This window comes from Conger conger, chromosome 11 (assembly GCF_963514075.1).
Source record: "Conger conger chromosome 11, fConCon1.1, whole genome shotgun sequence".
In the NCBI taxonomy this organism is placed as follows: Eukaryota; Metazoa; Chordata; class Actinopteri; order Anguilliformes; family Congridae; genus Conger; species Conger conger.
The window spans coordinates 32,069,779-32,093,371 of NC_083770.1; the positions used below are offsets into that span (position 1 = coordinate 32,069,779).

The window sequence follows — 23,593 nt, forward strand, 5'->3', positions numbered from 1 at the left end:
TAGTCAAGATTGCCTTTCGTATCCAGTCTGAAAATTTGTTTGTATTCTTTGGAATGATAGCATCTGAAAGTCTCTTGTTTTGGTCATGGCAAGCTTTCAGCCGCCTTCCAGTTTTCCTTCCTTTCATGTCTCTTAATAGTATTGCTGGATTTTGCTACGATCTAAAACATTTAATGCTCTTGTACGTATGTATTGCAGATGTGCATAAAATATACGTTTACTGCCCTAGGTCCAAATATAGAACATTATTATGGTTCCCAAATGTGTTTTTACACATTCTTCTCACATTTGACACATTTAACACATATTCTAACCGAAAGTAGTCTTTATCTTCAAATCTTAAATGGAATACTAAGTGAACATTAAATTACATAGATTTCTAGATTGTACAGTGTAATGGCAGCATGACATAGAAGTCTTTCAGTAAAGAAGGAATTGATTATCCAGACTTTCTCTATTCTAATCTGTACACCTACTCTATGACAAATTATTATCCTGTGCTTATTAACATCCCCTGAAGCATGATAAAACAGACTCCTTCAGATACAACCAATTTGACTGAAACTAGTATTTGTTTAGCATCTGATTTTAAAAAATTTCCCATTTAATATACAAAACTGATAGTCTAGATCTACTCAATATGTAACTAAGCAGGGTGCATCCCCAGCATGTAAACCAATACATCAATAATTTTAATGACATTCTAGCTATAAAGCATTTACTTAAGCAAGACAAGCGATTAACATTGATATAAAATGTTTTATTGAAAATGTTCTTTCTTTTAGATGACAAGGTTATGATCAAACTAAATAGTATACATAGTAGTAGTGACTATATGGGTATTGTGGAGCTTGACAGAACATCCATGTTTTAAAGCTTTGGGTGAAGGGGGTATTCTGTCGAGTTGAGTATCAGTTGAACATTTTCTGGAGCTTGGGTTTGAGGAACTCCAGCATGCCGTTGTCCTGGAAGACCTGAGGCAGGTTTTGCACATTCATTATGACAGCGTGAGCCTCATCAAAAAGAGCCACGCCCATCTCCTTCTTCACACGGTCGCTCCAGGCACTCAGCCTGGGCCTATCTTTGAACAAATCCACTCCAGTCCCAACAGGCTGCAACATACAGCACATGAATAAGTAACCAACATGCCATGACACATGTGCACATATGCATCCTGGCAGAGGCACACACGTAGCTTCACCTTTCATGCACCTTGACTACTCCAAACATGGGATAATCAAGGTGAGGATGTTCAGGACTGCCAGTATAAGACAAACATAGAATGGAGAGCACACCTAAAAGTTAAAAATTGTTAAAGCTCAATGCCGCTTAGTAAAACAACTTCAATTATGTTTTGCTATATTTGCTATTTATCCTCATGTCTGAACACTTTTATTTAGTTTTTTTATGCAATACAAGTTTGTACCACATAAGATAAATAAATGATCAGAATGTACAGTGCATCTGGAAAGTATTCACAGCGCTTCACTTTTCCCACATTTTGTTATGTTACAGCCTTATTCCAAAATGGAATACATTCATTTATTCACCCCATAATGACAACATGAAAGAAGTTTTTTTTGAAATTTACATAAGTATTCACAGCCTTTGCTCAATACTTTGTTGATGCACCTTTGGCAGCAATTACAGCCTCAAGTCTTTTTGAATATGATGCCACAAGCTTGGCACACCTATCTTTGGGCAGTTTTGCCCATTCCTCTTTGCAGCACCTCTCAAGACCCATCAGGTTGGATGGGGAGCGTCGGCGCACAGCCATTTTCAGATCTCTCCAGAGATGTTCAATTGGATTCAAGTCTGGGCTCTGGCTGGGCCACTCAAGGACATTCACAGAGTTGTCCTGAAGCCACTCCTTTGATATCTTGGCTGTGTGCTTAGGGTCGTTGTCCTGCTGAAAGATGAACCGTCGCTCCAATCTGAGGTCAAGAGCGCTCTGGAGCAGGTTTTCATCCAGGATGTCTCTGTACATTGCTGCATTCATCTTTCCCTCAATCCTGACTAGTCTCCCAGTTCCTGCCGCTGAAAAACATCCTCCAAACATGACGCCTGGCATTCACGCCAAAGAGTTCAATCTTTGTCTCATCAGACCAGAGAATTTTGTTTCTCATGGTCTAAGAGTCCTTCAGGTGCCTTTTGGCACACTCCAGGCGGGCTGCCATGTGCCTTTTACTAAGGAGTGGCTTCCGTCTGGCCACTCTACCATACAGGCCTGATTGGTGGATTGCTGCAGAGATGGTTGTCCTTCTGGAAGGTTCTCCTCTCTCCACAGAGGAACGCTGGAGCTCTGACAGAGTGACCATCGGGTTCTTGGTCACCTCCCTGACTAAGGCCCTTCTCCCCCGATTTTCTGTACCCTTCCCCAGATTTGTGCCTCGAGACAATCCTGTCTCGGAGGTCTACAGACAATTCCTTTGACTTCATGCTTGGTTTGTGCTCCGACATGCACTGTCAACTGTGGGACCTTATATAGACAGGTGTGTGCCTTTCCAAATCATGTCCAATCAACTGAATTTACGACAGGTGGACTCCAATTAAGCTGTAGAAACATCTCAAGGTTGATCAGTGGAAACAGGATGCACCTGAGCTCAATTTTGAGCTTCATGGCAAAGGCTGTGAATACTTATGTACATGTGATTTCTTCGTTTTTTATTTTTAATAAATTTGCAAAAATCTCAAAAAACTTTTTTCAAATTGTCATTAAGGGGTATTATTGTGTGTAGTATTTGGAGGAAAAAAACGAATTTAATCAATTTTGGAATAAGGCTGTAACATAACAAAATGTGGAAAAAGTGAAGCGCTGTGAATACTTTCCGGATGCACTGTATCTCTTTGTGTTCGTGTCCCCCAATCATCATTTATATTACTATATTCTTGTCCATTAAAACATGAGGCTACAATACGTTGTGTGACAATGGCATAATCTAGATAGCATTTCTGTGTTTACAGAGCCTACATACAGTAGCTAGGCATTATCTCTGATCTGTGAATGTTATGTGTTCTTTACTTCCGAAAAAAAGACTTCTTTTGCTAGACTTTGGCTTTACAGCCTCATTGATGAGTCCAATACCAAAAGCAATATACATCTTTCAGTCTGGCACATAATTGTCATTTTCAAATGAATTATTCCGTGACACCCCCCAACAATACCTGTATGATCTCCACAAGAGCTACCAGGTCAGCCAATGAGATCTGGTCTCCAACGATGAAGGCTCTGTCCTGGAGAAATTTTTCTTCAAACAGCTTCAAAGATGTATTGAGGTCTTCCATTGCAGAGTCCATCTTCTCCTTGGGTACTTCAGTTCCGATTATGATGGGGACCATGGACTGAAAGGGCACTGTGTTACTTGATGCCTCCTCAAGCCTTTGCCTGCTTTTAACTGTAAAATGTACTTCTTTTATGTTAAATTTTTCACTTGCTACATTCTGCACTGAGTACCTCCATCTCGGCATGAATTGGGTCATAAGGCACTTTTCCCTCTTTTGGTGAATTGTGCTTTCATGAACATTAGATAACAAATCACACTTTCTGGCATGGAATACCTCCAAAGGCACAGATACAGTAGTATTTGTTTGGTGTTCTATTAAAATCACAGGATTACTTTAAGACAAATACTATACGTATGGCAGTTACTCATCATTGACCAGCCATAAGCAGGCTGAGTGAACAGTGGACCAGGGATGTTTATTTATACAATAAAATATGCACATACATGGATTGGATTATATTTCATATGCTACGTGAAACATTTACTATTATGTAAATATGCACATCCAGTTTGTTAACTGAAATTCTGCTGATGTTTGCTCTTGTAAAAGCAAACTTACAGCAGACAAACAAACCACACAAGGGCCAAAAACTCTCCCAGAAAGACTCACCCTGAACCAGAAGACCTTTGAGCCATGGGCCCTTATTGCTGTGTGCTGCCAGGCCAGGTATTCATTCACACGGGCTCTCTTCTGTAGCTCAGCCGGGTACCAATGGTCCGGGGTTCTGAATTTCTCTGCCAGATACTTCAGGATTGCAATGCTGCAGGACAGGGGAGTAACATTCATTTAAAGGCTTTCCAACCTCCCGCGAAAAATCCATAAACGATGGGGTTATTACAGGGCTCTGCAGCGCTTTCGTTTTAGGAGCATTTTCTCCTGAAAACTGATGTGTGTCACTCAACTGGAAAAATAATTTAGGGACATATTTACTCATTTGGATGCATTAGGGTGCTCTTACATTTTTCAACTTACGAGCTCATGTGGTCCTTTAGAAAAAATGTTATCACATAGAGTGTTATTCTTACCTCTCTGTGAGAACAAAGTCTCCATCTCTCATTACAGGGACCTTCCTAAGAATGCTGATCTTCCCAAACTCTTCTCCATACTGCTGGCCTAAAGAATACAGGGGAGAGCAAGGATGATCTTTTTTGTTGGTCAAAAGTAGGATAAACCAGGCCCAATAGAATCAACAAAAAGTAGATGCAATTGTGGGTCCCATAATTAGCAATTGATCTGAAACCATTAAGATTGCTAAGCATTTCCGAATTTAATGTAAATTAATGGTATATTCGACTTTCAGGGTGCAACTAATACCACAAGAATGGGGTGCTGCCACGAGTGAAACTCTTGTGGATTAATAGTGGGAATCTTTTATGACATTGTCAACTGGTTGAGAATTGAAGCCACAATGTTAAGGAAGAATGTTAGTTAAAAGCCTGTTCTGACCATAATTGCAATCCTAATCAGACAACAGATCGTTGATTTCAACTCTATCATGAATTAATACAGTTGAATGAAAGGCTGTGATGAATGACCCAAGGCACCTCACAGATCCTATCTCCCTGATCTCAGGCCAGAAAGTATGCTAAACAAGCATACTGTAGCATATCCTGTTTACGGAAACACATATGCCTGCCTTTCAGCAATGGCAGGGGTGGGGTAAAGTTGAACTAACTCAACCATTGCTTGACATTGATCATGAGGTCATCAAGTCCATGCTCTGACTTAATGAAGCAAAGGGAGACTAAATCAGGCACACATATGAACCCAGTAACACTCTTCAGAGATGGCTGGAATCAATAAAACTAGCAATTCTAGAATGATGACATAACTCCCCAGATCGCTTTCATACAAAAGACCTACAAAGTAATAAAACCCCCGGATTTAAAAGAAAGTCCCTGGCAAAATCATTTTGATGTAAATTACTTCTTTAAACACAGTCATTTTGCAATGTTAAGCACTTAAGCAATACTCCTCTTCCCTTGAGCAGACTGTGTATTCCTTATGCAATACAATCTTCCAAAGTTCAAAGTGCACATCTGGCACCTTTTATCTGTACTAAGACAAATACTGTTTTGAATAAGCATAACCCATAGACAGTTTTACTTTAGATGGAAAGCGTTAACACTTAATTTTTTTAATGGGGTGAATTAGATTAAATTACCTGACTTCACCCAAACTGTTAGTTGGTTTAAGAATCTGGAATGTAAGTTTAATGTAATGCCAAAAAGGTCATGTTAGCCATGCACGGTCGCACAATCCAACTATATGTGTGTGTGTGTGTGTGTGTGTGTGTGTGTGTGTGTGGTATTGTCGGCAGTGGACTGGACTGAGTAATGTCTCTGAGCAGCTGTAGCTGTCGCTGTCTGTAGTTTACAAAAATAAAGTAAGCTAGGCCTACGTCAACGTGTTCACTTTAAAATCGTACCACTTTTATTTGAAGTTATGCTTTAGAAGCTTTAATGGCTTGGCCATTCGTATTTCGGTAGTAATTGAATGAACTAAGATGTATTAATATTAAGTCTACCTTAAACCCCGAAAATGCATCACGCATATCGGGTACTGGCTTGCTACAGCTCCAGTCAACAATAACATAACTATATAAGAAAACGTGATGTGTTTTCATCTCTCTCTCTCTCTCCCTCTCTCTACTATACCTTCATTTTATTGCAACAAAACAATCTAATTTCTGTCCTCTCAGTCACGCTCTGCAACGCAACATTTTTTCAAATCTTGCTAGCTGAAATGAGGTTACGGACGGATTCTGCAAGTTTTATTTTGTAGCCTACCTGCAGTCAGGTTGATTTCCTTGAATTCAAACGGGATGTTATTTTTCTTGGCGAACATAAAAACGGAGCGACATGGTTGAGAGTGTAGGTCAAGGAATAATTCGAGTGGCATTTTGGATCAGAAGTTGTGCTCGCACGACCGAACCAAAAGAACTGTCTTCTACTTGGCTCCCCTGTCCAGTGCACACTCGTTTAGTCATGGAAAAGCCCCTCCTTCAAAATGTAATTTTGATCTTTTGTACTTAGGACAGTGACCAATAGTCCCAAGGTGTTCTAGCACAAATAAAAGAGCCAGAAAATGCATACCGTGAATCACATTAATATTATTCGCAATAGCTGTGTTAAAAACATCGCATGATTAATATTTAGCAGAAACAAAACATAGGATGACTGGCTAGGATGGATAGGATATCTACACGAAGTTAAACATAAATTTCACGCTGAGCATAAAGTGGGAATTATTTGCACCAAGCAAATATGGGATATAGGAACACGTTGGCAGAAAAACTAGTTTTTGAGTAGCCAAATATCGAAGTGAATTTTTAAGCGCACTCTAAAAGAAACTACGGCGTAAACTTTCTGGCACCAAGTCAATATGGTAGTGAATTAACGCCGATTGAGAGAGGGGCTACTTTGACGCCTCCATAGCTGCCAACTCTCACGCTTTCCGCGTGAGACACACGCATTTGCCTGTTTTCACACGCACATGCAAATGCGTGTGTCTCACGCCGAAAGCGTTAGAGTTGGAAGCTATGCGCCTCATTTACGTGCCCGCGTTTATCCTGTGCAGCAAGTAGGCCTACTGTCTCTATTGTTCTCGAGTCAGCAAAGACGAATAGCGGGCGGATGTCGTGTAACTGGGAAATGTTCGAACTGAGCCACGTGGGACTAGCCGCTTCATACAGAACAATTAATCAATGATGGAATTTTCCTTTACAATAATCGGCAACAGAGAAGACCGTAGCGCTTTCTGAAGCATAAACAAAAACTTGAATAGCACCAGTGCACATATTTGGCCCCAGCCATAATACAGCCTAATGTAAAACCAATGTCCTTTATTTAGCCTAATTCTGTACTGGAGCTAGACTAATATATATATCAGGTCCTGAATTTTTGGCACCCTTGATAAATATGCACAAACTTGCTGTATAAGAATAAGTTATTGTCACAAACTTTATTTCCCAACATGTAGGAACTCAACCAACTACTACGGGAGGCAAAGAAGAAGCACAAGGAAATAATACAGCATAGCTTTACTTCCATGGACTCTAAAAAGCTATGGAACTCTATGAAGGTCATAACAAATATGAAGATGAACAAGAAGCACATCATCACTACTGATGACATGCAAAAAGCTAATGAACTGAACAAATTGTATCTTAGGTTTGAAACTCAGGACTTTTCTTTGGAGTGTAATAATGTGCTGGAGACCATTTCCACTTCTGACCAGAGTCTTGGGGTGTTAGTTGACCCCTTTAAGATCCAGTCATTACTTAAACGATTATGCATAAAGAAATCCTCAGGCCCAGACGGCATCTCTGCCTTTCTTCTGAAAAACTGTGCAGAAGAACTCACTCCAGCATGGTGTCCCATCTTCCAGAGGTCAGTGGACTCACATATTGTCCCTGCACTCTGGAAGAGATCTATAATTGTTCCAGTCCCAAAGAAACCTTGCCCAACTGAAAATAATGACTATAGACCTGTGGCTTTAACTAGAATTGTTATGAAATGCTTTGAAAGGTATATGGTATCTGTGTTGAAGGAGGAGGTGAAAGATCAACTAGACCCATTCCAGTTTGCCTATCGGCAGGGGCGGGGCACAGACGATGCCATTAACAGCATCACCCACTTTGTTATTAAACACTTAGAAGACCCCAAGTCATATTCACGTTTACTATTTGTTGACTTCAGCTCCGCCTTTAACACGATGCAGACACATCTACTGGTCACGAAACTGAAACATATGAGTGTTAACCCCTTTGTAGTTAAATGGTATTTTTCTTTCTTAACCAATCGAATTCAGCAAGTCAGAGTCAACAACACCCTTTCGGGAGCTAGATCGGTGAGTACAGGTGCCCCTCAGGGCTGTGTCAGTTCACGGTTCTTTTCACATTATACACAAATGACTGCAGGAACAGCTGCCCCAGTAATCTTATTTTTAAATTCTCAGACGATACTGCTATCCTTAGCCTGCTGCACAAGGACACACATCCCACAGCTTACTTTGATGAGATAGAGAAGTTTGTGCATTGATGTGACACTAATCACCTCATCCTTAATGTGAGGAAGACTCAGGAGATGATCTTAGACCCCAAGCTAGTGGGGGAGCATAGTTCTGTAGTGATTCATGATGAACCAATTACTCAGGTCTGCTCATACAAGTATCTGGGTGTTCATTTAGACAACACATTCAGCTGGAATACACATTTGGAGAGTGTGTGCTCACGTCTCCAGCAGAGACTCTACTTTCTTCGTAGACTTAGAGTACATGACGTAGACAACAGGATTATGTTTATTTTTTATCAAGCTGTGCTAGAGAGCATGGTCAGGTATGGGATGTCAGCATGGTATGGCAACCTGACAGTAAAATTAAAATCTAAGCTGATGCGTCTAGTACAGACTGCCATGAAGGTCATGGGGAGGAAGGAACAGCAGTCCCTCCAGTCCATCTATGAACAGTCTGTCTCTAGTCAGATGCAGAGAATACTGTCTGACCCATCCCATGTCCTCCATAGTGAATATGAGCTCTTGCCCTCAGGCAGACGGTATAAGGTACCTAGATGGAAGCTTAACCGGTTTAGATATTCGTTTGTGCCTACTTCCATCAGAATTTTAAATACTGTATAGTTTGTTAGCTAGTGTCATGTGTGTTTGTTAGATAGTGTCATGTGTATTCAAGAGATGGTGCAATATATGGGATGGTGCAATATAAGGGTTGGTGCAATACAGTATATGGGATGGATGGTGCAATAGAAGGGATGGTGCAATATATGGTATGCTATCCTTAGCCTGCTGCACAAGGACACACGTCCCACAGCTTACTTTGATGAGATAGAGAAGTTTGTGCATTGATGTGACACTAATCACCTCATCCTTAATGTGAGGAAGACTCAGGAGATGATCTTAGACCCAAGCTAGTGGGGGAGCATAGTTCTGTAGTGATTCATGATGAACCAATTACTCAGGTCTGCTCATACAAGTATCTGGGTGTTCATTTAGACAACACATTCAGCTGGAATACACATTTGGAGAGTCTGTGCTCACGTCTCCAGCAGAGACTCTACTTTCTTCGTAGACTTAGAGTACATGACGTAGACAACAGGATTATGTTTATTTTTTATCAAGCTGTGCTAGAGAGCATGGTCAGGTATGGGATGTCAGCATGGTATGGCAACCTGACAGTAAAATTAAAATCTAAGCTGATGCGTCTAGTACAGACTGCCATGAAGGTCATGGGGAGGAAGGAACAGCAGTCCCTCCAGTCCATCTATGAACAGTCTGTCTCTAGTCAGACGCAGAGAATACTGTCTGACCCATCCCATGTCCTCCATAGTGAATGGAATGGGATGGTGCAATATGATTAACGTGAATATGCAAGACTGTTGTTTGTGATTGTATGTGTTCTTTTTGTAATGTGTTGTCTGTTATCTTCTTTGTAGAGCCATTGATAAGCTGTATGTAGCCATGAGTCCAAGACAAATTTCCCTAAGGGGCTTTAATAAAGTGTATCGTATCGTATCGTATCGTATCGTATCGTATCGTATGTAGAAAGTAGTGTGCTTTATTAATGATTCAATGGAATTATTCAACCATTTTCAAATAAAAATGTCCCACAAAAATAGGTTTCACAATTGTTGTCACCCCTGGTTTAATACTTTGTGCAACGAGCCCTGGCAAATATTACAGCTGTGAGTCTTTTCTTATAATTTTTGATAAGGTAAGATAACCCATTTGGAAGGATTTTGGATCATTCCTCCTCCATGCAGAACTTTTCAAGAGCAGTTATATCCTTGAGTTTATGCTTATAGACCCCCCTCTTTGTCCATTGCAAAACATGGATGTTGTTTTTCATTCATAATTTCTGTGTGGAAGTTGATGTATGTTAGGAGTCATTGTGCTGCTGGAAAATTCACATATGTCCAAGTGTCAGCTTCCTAGTAGAGACAACTTGATTTTCAGCCGAAATGTTGTGGTACTTTGTTGAATTCATTGTACCATTGATCTTAAATAGTGCCCCTATGTGCCTATGACCCATCTCCATTTTTGACAGTAGGTATGAGGTGCTTCTACTTGTATCAGTTCCTGTTTTGCAGCCAAACATGTGGTGTGCATTGCCACAAAGTTCATATTTGGTGTCATCTGACCATAGCATTCTCTTCCTGTCATTGGTTTATCCATTTTGCATGCTTGTTACTTCATCAATATACTCTAGTGAAACAGAAAGGGACGGAATTGCATCCTATGAACTAAATTAAGTAAAATTTAATTGCCAACTTATTTAACTTATTTAAACAATAATTCTGACAGCTATGGTTTACAGAAAAAAATAGATTACTTAATAAAAAACATTGAAACATGAGAGTCAATGTATTGAAATAAAAGTATATTGTTTTCCCATATGTTTGAATATAACATATAGATTATTATCTGTGTTGTTGTTTTTTTATCTGCAGCCTTTTTCTTCATTTTTATCTAGGGTAAAATCATTCTGGAACTGACTGTATATCTATCAATTCTGAATTACTAATTGCATTTAATTCATTTCTGATCACTCATTTTTGAAAATGATATTTATTTCCTCAATCAAATTTAAGGACAAAGCATAATTCAATAGACTCATATACTCTTATGTTATGAAAACAATATGCAAATATGATTGCTGCCAAGTTTTGCAAACACCAGCAGGGTAGACATTTCCCCCAGATGTGACCCACTCCTCCTTTCAAAAGACACATGTGGTGTGTGAGATTTTAGAGATTACATTTGTTTAATATTCCAGGCTCAGTCTGGTCATCAGCTGGAAAAGCAACTGACAGAAAGTTGAATCTGCCACTTGTAAAGCTTTTGTTTCCACGTTAGATAGAAGACATCGCACAGTTTAGAGTGAACTACAGCCGGATGATTCTGACTCAATGAGCAAAAGTATTTCTGCCTTAAAGGAAAGTTTTGCTTTTTAACAGTATTTCAGATTTATTGTATGTTTTCAACTGACCCAGACAGTTTTTATGTGCAATGAAGGACATTTTAAATGCTCACAGAAGTTTCTGATGATCAGCTGGCTTTACAATGGATAGTACAGGGACATTCAGGGGTACTTTAACTCCAGAGCACTTGAAGGTGAGCTATTCCCTTAAAACATCCATCCATCCATCCATCCATCGTCACCCGCTTATCCGGAGTCAGGTCGCGGTGGCAGTGGGCAAAGCCGGGTATTCCAGGCCTCCCTCTCCCCAGCAACGCATTCCAGCTCCTCCTGGGGGATCCCGAGGCGTTCCCAGGCCAGGAGAGATATATAATCTCTCCAGCGGGCTCTGGGTCTACCTCGGGGTCTCCGCCCAGTTGAGGCGCCCAGGAGGCATCCTGATCAGATGCCCGAACCACCTCAATTGGCTCCTTTCGACGTGAAGGAGCAGCGGCTCTACTCCGAGCTCCCTCCGGATGTCCGAGCTCCTCACCCTATCTCTAAGGCTGAGCCCGGCCACCCTACGGAGGAAGCTCATTTTGGCCGCTTGTATCTCGTTCTTTCGGTCACTACCCAAAGCTTGTGACCATAGGTGAGGGTTGGGACGTAGATTGACCGGTAAATCGAGAGCTTCGCCTTCTGGCTCGGCTCCCTCTTCACCATGACGGTCCAGTGCAACGCCCGCATTACTGCTGATGCTGCACCGATCCGCCTGTCGATCTCACGCTCCCTTCTACCCTCACTCGTGAACAAGACCCCGAGATACTTGAACTCCTTCACTTGGGGCAAAGACTTGTTCCCAACCCGGAGGGAGCAATCCACCGTTTTCCGGCAGAGAACTATAGCCTCGGACTTGGAGGTGCTGACTCTCATCCCAGATGAGATGAGAAAAAGCAGAGATGCGAGGTCACCAAACCGGACACTCTCCTCACCTCGGCTGCGCCTTGAGATCCTGTCCATGAATACCACAAACAGGACCGGTGACAAGGGGCAACCTTGGCGGAGTCCAACACCCACTGGAATCGTGCTTGACTTTGTGCCGAGAATGCGGACACAGCTCTCACTTTGGTTATACAGGGACCGGATGGCTCGTAACAACGGCCCCAGTACCCCATACTCCCGCAGTACACACCACAGGGTTCCCCGGGGGACACGGTCGAAAGCCTTCTCCAAGTCCACAAAGCACATGTGGACTGGATGGGCAAACTCCCATGACCCCGCTAGCAACCCCGCCAAGGTAAAGAGCTGGTCCACTGTTCCACGACCAGGACGGAAGCCACATTGCTCCTCCTGAATCCGAGGTTCGACCGTTGGTCGGAGCCTCCTTTCCAGCACCCTAGAGTAAGCTTTCCCAGGGAGGCTGAGGAGTGTGATACCCCGATAATTGGAGCACACCCTCCGGTCCCCCTTCTTGAAAATGGGGACCACCACCCCGGTCTGCCACTCTGCAGGTACTGTCCTCGACCTCCACGTGACACTGAAGAGGCGTGTCAGCCAAGACAGCCCAACAATGTCCAGAGCCTTCAGCATCTCGGGGCAAATCTCATCCACACCCGGTGACTTGCCACTGAGGAGCTTTTTGACTACCTCAGCAACTTCCGCCAGGGATATAGGTGCAGATTCCCCCGAGTCTTTGGGCTCTGCCTCTTCCACAGAGGATGTGTTGTTCGGTTTCAGGAGCTCCTCGAAGTGCTCTTTCCACCGCCCAACAATATCCCCAGTCCGGGTCAGCAGTTCTCCTGCTTTCCCTTTCTGAGTCCTCGGATGGTTTGCCAGAACTTTCTCGAAACCGAAAGTCCAACCGAAAGTCCTTCTCCATAGCCTCCCCGAACTCCTCCCATACCTGGGTTTTTGCTTCAGTGACTGCCGAAGCCGCAGCCCTTCTGGCCACCCGGTACCTGTCTGCTGCTTCAGGGGACCCCCGGGCCAGCCAAGCCCGAAAGGCCTCCTTCTTCAGTTTGACGGCATCCCTCACCGCTAGCGTCCACCAGCCGGTTCTTGGGTTGCCGCCCCGACAGGCACCGATGACCTTCTGGCCACAGCTCCTGCTTGCCGCCGCTGCAATGGAGGCTTTGAACATGGCCCATTCGGACTCCATGTCCCCAGCTTCCCCCGGGATGCGTGAGAAGTTCCTCCGGAGGTGGGAGTTGAAGACCTTGCAACAGGGGCCTCTGCCAGATGTTCCCAGTTGACCCTCACTACATGTTTGGAGTTACCGGGTCTTTCCGGCAGCCTCCCCGGCCACTTGATCCAACTCAACACCGGGTGGTGATCAGTTGAGAGCTCTGCTTCTCTCTTCACCCGAGTTTCCAAGACATACGGCCGCAGGTCTGATGATACGACCACAAAGTCGATCATCGATCTTTGGCCTGAGGTGCTCAGGTACCAAGTACACTTATGAGCTACCCTATGCTCGAACATGGTGTTTGTTATCGACAATCCATGACCAGCACAGAAGTCCAATAACAAGACACCACTCGGGTTCAGATCAGGCAGGCCATTCCTCCCAATCACCCCCCTCCAGGTTTCTCCGTCATTGCCCACGTGAGCGTTGAAGTCGCCCAGCAGAACTATGGAGTCTCCGGGTGGCACCCTTTCCAGGATGCCGCCCAGTGACTCCAAGAAGGCCGGATACTCTGAACTGCTGTTTGGTGCATAAGCACAAATGACAGTCAGAGCTTTCCCCCCAGCAACACGTAGTCGCAGAGAGGCGACCTTCTCGTTCCCCGGGTGGAACTCCAACACAGTGGCGCTCAGCCGGTGACTTGTGAGTATCCCCACACCCTCCCGGCGCCTCTCACCTTGAGCAACTCCAGAAAAGAACAGAGTCCAGCCCCTCTCCAGGAGTTTGGTTCCGGAACCAGTACTGTGCGTGGAGGTGAGCCCAACTATATTTAGTTGGTACCGCTCCCCCCACCAGAGAGGTGACGTTCCACGTCCCCAGAACGTCTGCGACGCCGAGGATCAGCACGCCCGGATCCCCGCCTTTGCCTACTGCCCTTAAAACATTGAGTGTTATTTAAAAAAAATTATGCAATATTTGACAGACCAATGATGTCACGCCTGCAATGAAACAAAGACAATTAATACTGGCCAATGTATGAATAATCACATGTCACACATTTTATGTAATAATAAAAAACATTTTATTCTGTTTCTTTACATCTATAGGGAGGTAAAGTGGAAGTGTAGGAGAACCAGGCAGAGTCAGGAGTGAGGTGAACAAACAGTCTTTAGTGCCAAAACAAAATAACAAAAACCACAGGGAAGAAAAACTATGGGGGCTGGAGGAACTTGTTTTATTTTTCATTATTTAATTTACATTTCTTCTTAGGGAGTCATCTTCGTACAAGCCCTTTTATGTTTTTTTTTTTTTTACCACTCCTGCAGTTTTTTTCTTTGTTCTGTATTTGTATGTCTTTGGTTTAACTTGCTTTGGTCATGGAAATACATACATAAATCTTAGGCCTCATTTTAAGAGGAAAGAAAATAGACATGTTCAGGATATAGGTCATGGGTCTCTGAATCCTGCCCTAGGGGGCAGTGTCTCATATTTTGGCTGTGTTTCAGCATCAGTGATTTGTTCATGTTGTTGATTAGATTGGCGCATCAGTGGGCCAAGAAAAACTGGCAGCTACTGTAACTGTAAGTGTGTGATTAACCTTGTCTCTTCCCTTTGTCTTTATGGCTTTTAATGCTTATGTGTCCTGAAAAACTATTTGGAGAGAGCAAACATCAGCTATTCAGAAGGCTTTTAAATATTCAATAACTTATCTACATGCAATGGTGGTACCATCCCGCTCAATGAGATCAGACTAATATGAAACGTTTCAATAGAACTAAAACCTTTGATTTGTCGCTCAGAGCCAATGAACCAGGAACATATAAAAAATATCTGTGTGCTTTGTTCCCAAAAAAATGAATGTGATTATAAGTAAATGTTGTATTTCATATTTTTGATAATGAATGTACTGAATGTAGCAAAAGGTTGAAGAGAAATTCCTGCTTAATCCAAAGGGAGAGTGAAATTCCTGCTTACTCCAAAGGGAGAGTGAAATTCCTGCTTACTCCAAAGGGAGAGTGAAATTCCTAATTATTACCACCACTTGAGGGCGCCTGGAGCACATTTATACTGAAAAATGACTTGTTCGCAGATTTATGTGAAACCATGATTTTACAATTAATTTATGTTTTATATTCATTTGCAAAGGTTGGTCAAGTTAGTTAAAATATATTTTCTAAATTGGCAGCTATTACACCTGCAGATATTTTTTCATTCATTATCCTAACCCACTTATCCTGAACAGGGTCATAGGAGGGCTGGAGCCTATCCCAGCATACATTGGGCCAAAGGCAGGAATACACCCTGGACAGGTCGCCAGTCCATCACAGGGCACACACACCATTTACTCACACACTCATATACACAGGAAATTTAGACTCTCCAATCAGCCTAACATGCATGTCTTTGGACTGTGGGAGGAAAGCAGAGTACCCGGAGGAAACCCACGCAAACACAAGGAGAACATGCAAATTCCACACAGAGAGGCCCCAGCTGACCGGGATTCAAACCCAGGACCTCCTTGCTGTCAGGCGGCAGTGCTACCCACTGCACCATCCATGCCGCCCAGATATTTTTTAATTAAAATGATTTGGTAACACTTTACACTGAGGTTACATTGAATGTAGTTGTTAACTCACTACTGAGAAGTCAATTTGTACAGTTTTGTTTATGTATTTGTACTTAATTAATTCATGTAAACAACTATATTATTTAATGCCAATTCATGTACCTTGTAAAGTGTGACGAACCTTGCACTTTCAACCCATTTCAAGGTTGATAAAACTGTTGTCCTGTCCAAAACCTTTACCAAGACACAACAAGACTTCCATATACAAAATATAATGAGGCATGCTTCTTTGTATAATATATGGACAATTATATAATACCGGCAGAGAGATAATTGAAATCCTATGCAATCTCAGTTGGTTTATCAGTGATGTCACCGGTGACATAACCCTATGTCAGTCTAACATATTGGGTCAGTATAATTCATCATGCATTTTTATTTAGTGCTTATGGTATTAAACATGTCACGCAATACTCATTAGATCTTTTAAAACCGATATCCCGTATTTCATCCAATCTTTCTTTTTAGCAGATTTGTCAGTTAATCACAAATGTTTGTCTTGCGTCAAAAAGAATAAGGCAGACAACTGGCTCTGTATGCATGACTGCTTGTTATGTATATTGTTTATGTGTGTGTGTGTGTGTGTGTGTGTGAGAGAGAGAGAGAGACTGAGTGTGTTTGTAGATAATTGCTCTTTTCCTTACAAAGCCTGCCAGGTTGAGTAGAGACTAGTGAGATGTATTTCCCTGTGAAACCATCTTTGACAATTGTTTCTTTCTGTGCTGTCTGTAATTATGAGATTTGGAGCAATTAAATGGATGGACAATCAAAGTGGTTTCACAAAAGACGGGTGAATTTTGACTTAAACCCCTGTGGTTATCAGGATGTTTCCTTCCAAAAGTGTGCATTTTCAGTTTGTGGTTAGCGTCTCCATAGAGCGCTAGCTGAACAAGATGCCCTTTTCTGTGTGTGAAGCAGGACTGCAGGGAGAGAAAGGCGGGGATATATGGATACAGTGGACTATTGTAGAGCACATTATATCTGCTGGAGCTTGCTATTAATAAACAGCCGATAAGCAGAATACACATTTCTCAAAGCTCTTTTTTGAAAAGGTGCATTAAGAGACACCTTGTATAATATTAATTTCACAGGCTATTAGCCGTTGATGGCTGACTTTCACTCCAGGGTTTATGTTGTTGTTGAGGATGCCTGGCCGCTTTGTTTTTACCATGATGGGGATGGCTAAACATCCTGCTTTTGGCGCCACAGCGTGTGTCTGGAAAATGCACAAAGTGCACTCCAATCAGTCACCCAGCACATAAACGCAGGACAGAGCCCCAGATAATTTATCAAAATGACAGTGAGTCTTTCTAAGAGGAAGTGGGAAGACAGGATAGACCCCAGGCCTCGTTTCAAACTATGTGAATTCAGGGGTAGGAGGGGGCCAAGGGGTGGTAACCCACTCCAGTACATAAACTGCTATATACTGTAATACCAGCCACTTAACCACAAACATCAATTTATAAATAACCTTACATGTTTTTAAACTCATGAAACTTTAAGAGAACACCAGAAAACCTTTCACACATCTTTTTGTTCCCTGTCATTTTGTGTTTGCGTAGCAGAAGTTATCAGCGTCTGCTGTAAGTGCTGTGGCCCACAGGTGCACACAGGCCAGGTCATGAGTGAAAGCTGACCTGCATTGATCTGCACTTTCTGCACTTGTGCATAATAATCAAACAGTAACAATAATCATACAATAGCCATAACAATATCTCCACCTGCCCCTTTATCACGACACAAAACCACTGCAGCTGAAACTGCAACCCCCCTGACCACTCAACCCCCCTGAGTTCACACACAAACCCTGGTTCCTCCCCAGGCCCTTTGTTGTGGCCAGGAGCATGCAGGGGTCGCTCCAGGGAAGAGTTGAGGGATAATGGCGTGCTTCAGGGCAGGCTTTTATGTCTCAGCCGTGGCCCTTTAATGAAGCCGACAGGGTTTGGGTTGCATGCCGTCTGAAGGGGGGCTTGGCCTGAGGTCTGGTTTCCATTTGGGTCCTCTTTAATAAAGGGCATAAAAAAGTTTGTGAACAGGAGTGTGCTCTTTTTACCAGACTTAATTGAAGGTGTACCTCTGAAGAATTAGAAACCATTACCACTACACCCCCCATGTCCACACCCAAAAAGGACCAAGTTGGATGGGGAGAATGCCTGCACACTTTTATATGATCCATTAGACAGGAAAATAACCCCAGAGGTCGATCCCTGTTGGTTGTGAATGTTATAGTTTTGTTATTTTTATCACAGACACTTGAAGAAGTTTATTGCTGTTTGATAGGAAATAACCAAGTATTTGGCAGAATTATTTTAGTGCTGTCCCCCTGTTTAAATTCTACATAAAATAGTCCTTCAATCATTTTGCTGCTTGTTGTTTTTTTCCGCTTACAGCTTAAATGAAAAATGATTGAAGAAAAGGTGTATTGGCATTCAAATCATATTTATTTCCAATGGACTCTAGAAAAAGCTGATTTGGATTAGAAATGACTTACACTTAATTTATTCCAGCAAATCACAAACTTCATACACAATGTTGTCTGCTTTGAAGATTCCAGGGCATGTGTCTTCCCAAGAATATACACATATTGATTTACTTCCTCTGCTGATGTCATTCTATCCTCCTATTATTATGTCAGAGGTGGCATGAGGCAAGGGCTTCCTGGGGAAAGGAATAAAGGTTCATGTCTGATTAGATCTGGCGGTTTGAAACAAAGACAGCCAGAGGTATAATGTCTCTGAACTTTTATGATTGTCTCAGACACAAGCCCCTCCCCCGCCTCTGTTGATGATCTCACTGTAAAATAATGACCCTGTGGTGTCATTCAGTCAAAAGCAGTCATTGGAACTGAAACAGTCAGACACCCAGACAGTCTAAGAGTTCAATCATAATAATAAAGTCACTTGAACAAAAAATAATTGCATAGCCTACATTTTTAAATAGTCATGTTTAGGTACAGTTGCTAGAGGGCACAAAAATAGACGTGGAATTTTAGAAATAAATGAAAAAAGATGACAAATGGGCGCCATTTTCTAAAATGAAAATATTTTATGCAGAAGCGCATACATGAGCGGCAGTGTGGCATTGTAATTTCAACGTTGTATGAGCAAACATCTGCACTCTTGTATCATTGACTGAGTCACTGGTTATTTCTGGACCATTTACACTTCATATTAGGAGCGTTTTCATAGAAAATGTTCCAATTTATTTATTTCATTTATTCTATCATGGTATTCAGTCTTTTTGAACACATGCCACACATATGGTATGGTAGTCATATACTGTATACCATATGCCTTATGTGAAATAGCAGAAGTATAATACAGTATAATAAAGGTTTCCAGTGATCTTTGTAGTTTTTTCCAATCAAGAACATATATTTTTCATGTGATAACATCTGAAAAATCCTTTTGTTCAGAAACGACTGATTACATTGCTGATCATTGTGAAAAAAATGTTTTTTGCCCTGGCGACCAATCCTTAGAAAGTATTGTTTGAATTTCAGGGTACATTAAGAAGCCCACATGTGTGTCATCCATGGTGTATGAATTTGGTCTACTCATAGGCACGTTTGCCATATAAAACAACATCTGTGGTACACGTTCCAACAGAGACCAAAATGTTCACTGTTGTTTGTGCTGCAGCCAATTACGCATCTCACCGTAGGATTCTTGGCTGTATTATAACTCAAAATTAGATTTGTCATCGCTCAACTATGAAGAAGTGCTTTAACAGCAAGTGCCACCCAGGAACCAAAAGGAGTGTCTTCTGTACTTTCAATAAAATCCATACTAGGATGCACCTGTGGCCAATACTTTGTTTTTTGGCAATGTTACAAGGTGCTTGTTATTAATAGAACGGTGTCAGTTATGTTTAAATTTTCCATTTGAGTTGCTGCATAGAACACCAGTACTTCCTGGCCATCTGACAAGAGAACCCTGTAGATGAGAAACAAAAAACAGCAAGCTCACATTGCATCAATTTTGCTATGACATGGAAACTTTGATTCACCTGGTCGTGGTCACATGCTCAAATGATCCTTCAAAACAATCCCTGTGATGACCGTGGCACAGAAAGCTTGAAATTGGGACCAGCTGAGAAGCTTCGATGAATCACAAAGCTCAACATTAGATATCAGGGGAAACAACAATAAAAATGTGACAGCTAAATCATGAGATCTGTGAAGATCCTTCCCAGAATTGTAATGTGCTGATTAAATCCAGCACCACAGACCTATCCATGGTGGGACACTGACTTCATGAACCCCAAAAATTAAGGTGGAGAGGTAAGTCATTAATAATAAGAACTTGGTTGGCTGAGTAGTTTTCAGAAACATTCAAACAAGTAATTTCACATGATATGATGTTAATTTCCTTGTACTTATAATTAGGGGGCTGTGCATAAAGGCCCAGCTCAGACATTCCTGATCTATCATGCCAACCAAATAACCAGGCAATGATCAACAATTCTATACGCCAACTGACAGGGTGCTATTGAGAGTATTTCACAGGGTTGTCAAGTGAGCACCTTCCTTCACCATTGTTTCATTGAGTTTGACCCTGCATTAAACTAACCTTATAGCCTGACAAAATATGCCTCAAAGTAGCAATTCCATTGCACAACTTACAACCATCATCTTCGCCCACCAATTCCCAAATGGTTCGGGACAATCAGGCGTACGTCATAGGTAGCTCCAATAATAAACTTCATTTTACTACTGAAACAGCAGTCTTTACCACTGTATCCTTTGAGCCTCCTAGTGTAATTTCCAAACTCACCTTGCACACTAAAAGACTAGTCACTGGCAGCTCCAAAATTCCTTTATGGCACTCTCAGCCATTTCCTAATTGCCTTTCTAATAATCTTCTCAAATTTCTCCACCTCCATGGCAGCACGTTCATACACAGTCAATGGCCACTTAATGCACGGTAGCAATTCAAAATCACAGGCACCACTTCAGTTTTCCTGGCAAAAAAGACCCATCTATTCTATTAATACTCTATTCAATGCTCAGTTATCTCAGCTATACCACCTGCTTAAGCTCGTAACTGGCTTCTCTAGTATAGAAGGTATTACGTCCTATTCAATACAAAGGCATTTGTGCACTACCTTCCCCCTAACAATTGTGATTGACAGTCCATGGTATTTCTGCCCATTAGGGATGTGTAAAAACAACCTTTATCTGTATCTATTCAGCAAACAAAATTATTGGTGTCTGTATACAACACATTATCTGTGCATTTCTGAATAGTGTGTGGCTTTGAATATACACCCACTGCCCATCATAGGATGGGAGTGGGGCATTCATGAATCCAAACTCTTCCATTGCTAGTAGATGGCAGCTGCTTTTTTAAATCTTTTGTCCTAAAGTTCAGTTCAGTGCGGAACAAAAGAAACAAATATATTAAAAAATATGGAAATTAACTTCACATCATTGTAATGTGATGAAGTTGGTTTTTTAGTAATGTTCAAAATTCAAGAACTCACCACCTGCCCACCTGTGCTCACATGGAAAGCTCAAAACAGACATAATCTCTCAGTGCACATAATATAGATATTATCCCAACATCCCTGTGCCGGTATGAGTTACACAGAGCTGAGTTTACCTGATACCATGGTTAGCCAGGGAAGAGCAATGACAATGAATACCTTCCGGTGATGTGGGAGGCATGAGAGGCTTGATTACATGTTTCTTGACACTCAGAGATTCAAGAGATGGTGACTGTTTCTCTGAGAAAGCTGAGATGCGATGCGGTCGAAGGTGAGCAAGGCCCCCTCCCTCCTACTCTCACTGCTGAACAGACATCTTCCCTGTGCACAGCTGTATTTGAACAATTACAGCTTTCTCTTAGCTGTTTGACTCATTTGGGAAAATCCACCATCCCTCTGGATTCCCCCACCCTGCTTCGCCACTGCAGGTGTGCGGAATCCACACAGCTGCTGATGACTGAAATCTGCGGATTACAGACAGAGAGAGACGGGATGCCATGGGGGCCAGCGACTAGGTTTGCTCCAGGACTGGTTTAATATCTGTCCAAAATCTGAGGAAACAAGTCCTTCCTGAGTGGAACTGATAATGGATTCTTGGCAAAGCGCAAATTCTGTGCACCAAATTGGCCCCAAAACAGAATAATAAGCTCTATCGTCTTGCAAAGCCTAGCTTTTCCCACCCACTGTGGGTGAAAAATAAACAAGTTGATTCTCTACACTGGCCTACACTAGCACTCTACATTGGTATGACAGTCACATCTGGGTGTTTGAGGTCATTAAGCTGGGTACTTGAGGACACTGGGAGTCAGTGGTAAGCATTTGAGGGCCAGGCATTGCCAGCCATGACGCAGGGACAAAGTGCTTTGAATACTGGTCTCAGATCATGGTGAAGAAAATCTAATGGAAGCGGGAATTATCAATCTTCTCTCTGTGTTTGTTCTCTCTGTTTGCACCTGGATCTCTAAAAGCTGTGTCTCAAAGGCTTACAGATCACCTACTAATGTGAAATGGCCACCCACGCAAATGACCCCCCCCCCCCCCCCCCCCCCTTTTTGTTAGAGCACAACAGGCTTTAATGTGGTTCACTGCCAGAGTTTCCCTGTTAGAAAAGCTAGAGGTTGCCAGCAATTACAAAATGTTATGCAAAAATTGTACTTATTATTGTACTTACTTAGTTATTTTATGACCCAAGCAGTCACTGATTTTAGCTGGTTTGGTCACCAAGGATGAAGGTTGAAGGATAGGTGTCATCTTATTTTTTTGCTATTTTTTCAAACTTGAAATTTCAAAACAAATATTTTAAACAAATATTTCAGCTGCTCACAGGTATTTTTTTACTAATTGTCAAACTGTCAATGAAAAATTAGGGGGAAATATATAAATAATTGTAGACATTTCAAATATTTTTAAGGGACGTTTTATTTCAGAAAAATAATAAAGATACATTTGGGTATTGGCCTGCCATTTTCCTAATTCATGTCCCAATGTTCTGTCTTTGGATACTGGTATGGAGAATGCACTGAAAGAATATCTCATATCTTCACATACATAATCTGACAGATCTCTCAGAATTATCTGATTATCCTTCCGCCCAGTTTGCTTGCTGATAGCATGATTCTTGTATTTTAGATCAAACACATTCATTCAGATTGCTTCAGATGGAGGAATAATGTAAAATTACATAAATAGAATATATTCTCTCAAGCAAATAAATGGTAAACAGTAAAATGTTATGTGTTAAATCAGCCATTACAGAGTACATACAGTATGGTCCCTATTCAGAGTAGAAGCAACACTGGACATTTTACCATGTCGTGATGTTAAAATGGAGAGATTTTCTAATGAGTACTTGGTATATGAGTGTTGCAGATCTATGCTATGGAGTGCAACATCTCCTGATTGGTTCATATGAGTCTATGATGAACAATTATGGTGTAAATGAAACCTCACCATGCTCTACTCATCATCCTTTTTCATAATACCAAGTTCTGCCACTACTACTGCTACCATTAATAATAACATGAACAACAATAGCAAATCTTGGAATCTTGCCAGTTTCCCAACCGCAGGCTCTAAGATGCCTAGCTTGCTAAACAGTTAAAGTGAATTTGAACTGGTTAACCTTTCCGCTTCCTTCACACTGAAAATCAGGACATTCT

General features: G+C 41.8%; 1 protein-coding gene across 1 annotated transcript; it reads right to left on the minus strand.

Annotated features, from left to right (window-relative positions):
- Positions 1-739: 739 nt before the first annotated feature.
- gstt1a (glutathione S-transferase theta 1a) lies at positions 740-6,445 on the minus strand. The gene is made up of 5 exons (XM_061260338.1): positions 6,075-6,445; positions 4,311-4,398; positions 3,895-4,045; positions 3,166-3,342; positions 740-1,112 (listed from the first exon to the last, which is right to left on the minus strand). Exons 1-5 carry the CDS (start codon positions 6,184-6,186, stop codon positions 912-914), a joined length of 729 nt encoding a protein of 242 aa, XP_061116322.1. The 5' UTR covers positions 6,187-6,445; the 3' UTR covers positions 740-911.
- Positions 6,446-23,593: the final 17,148 nt, after the last annotated feature.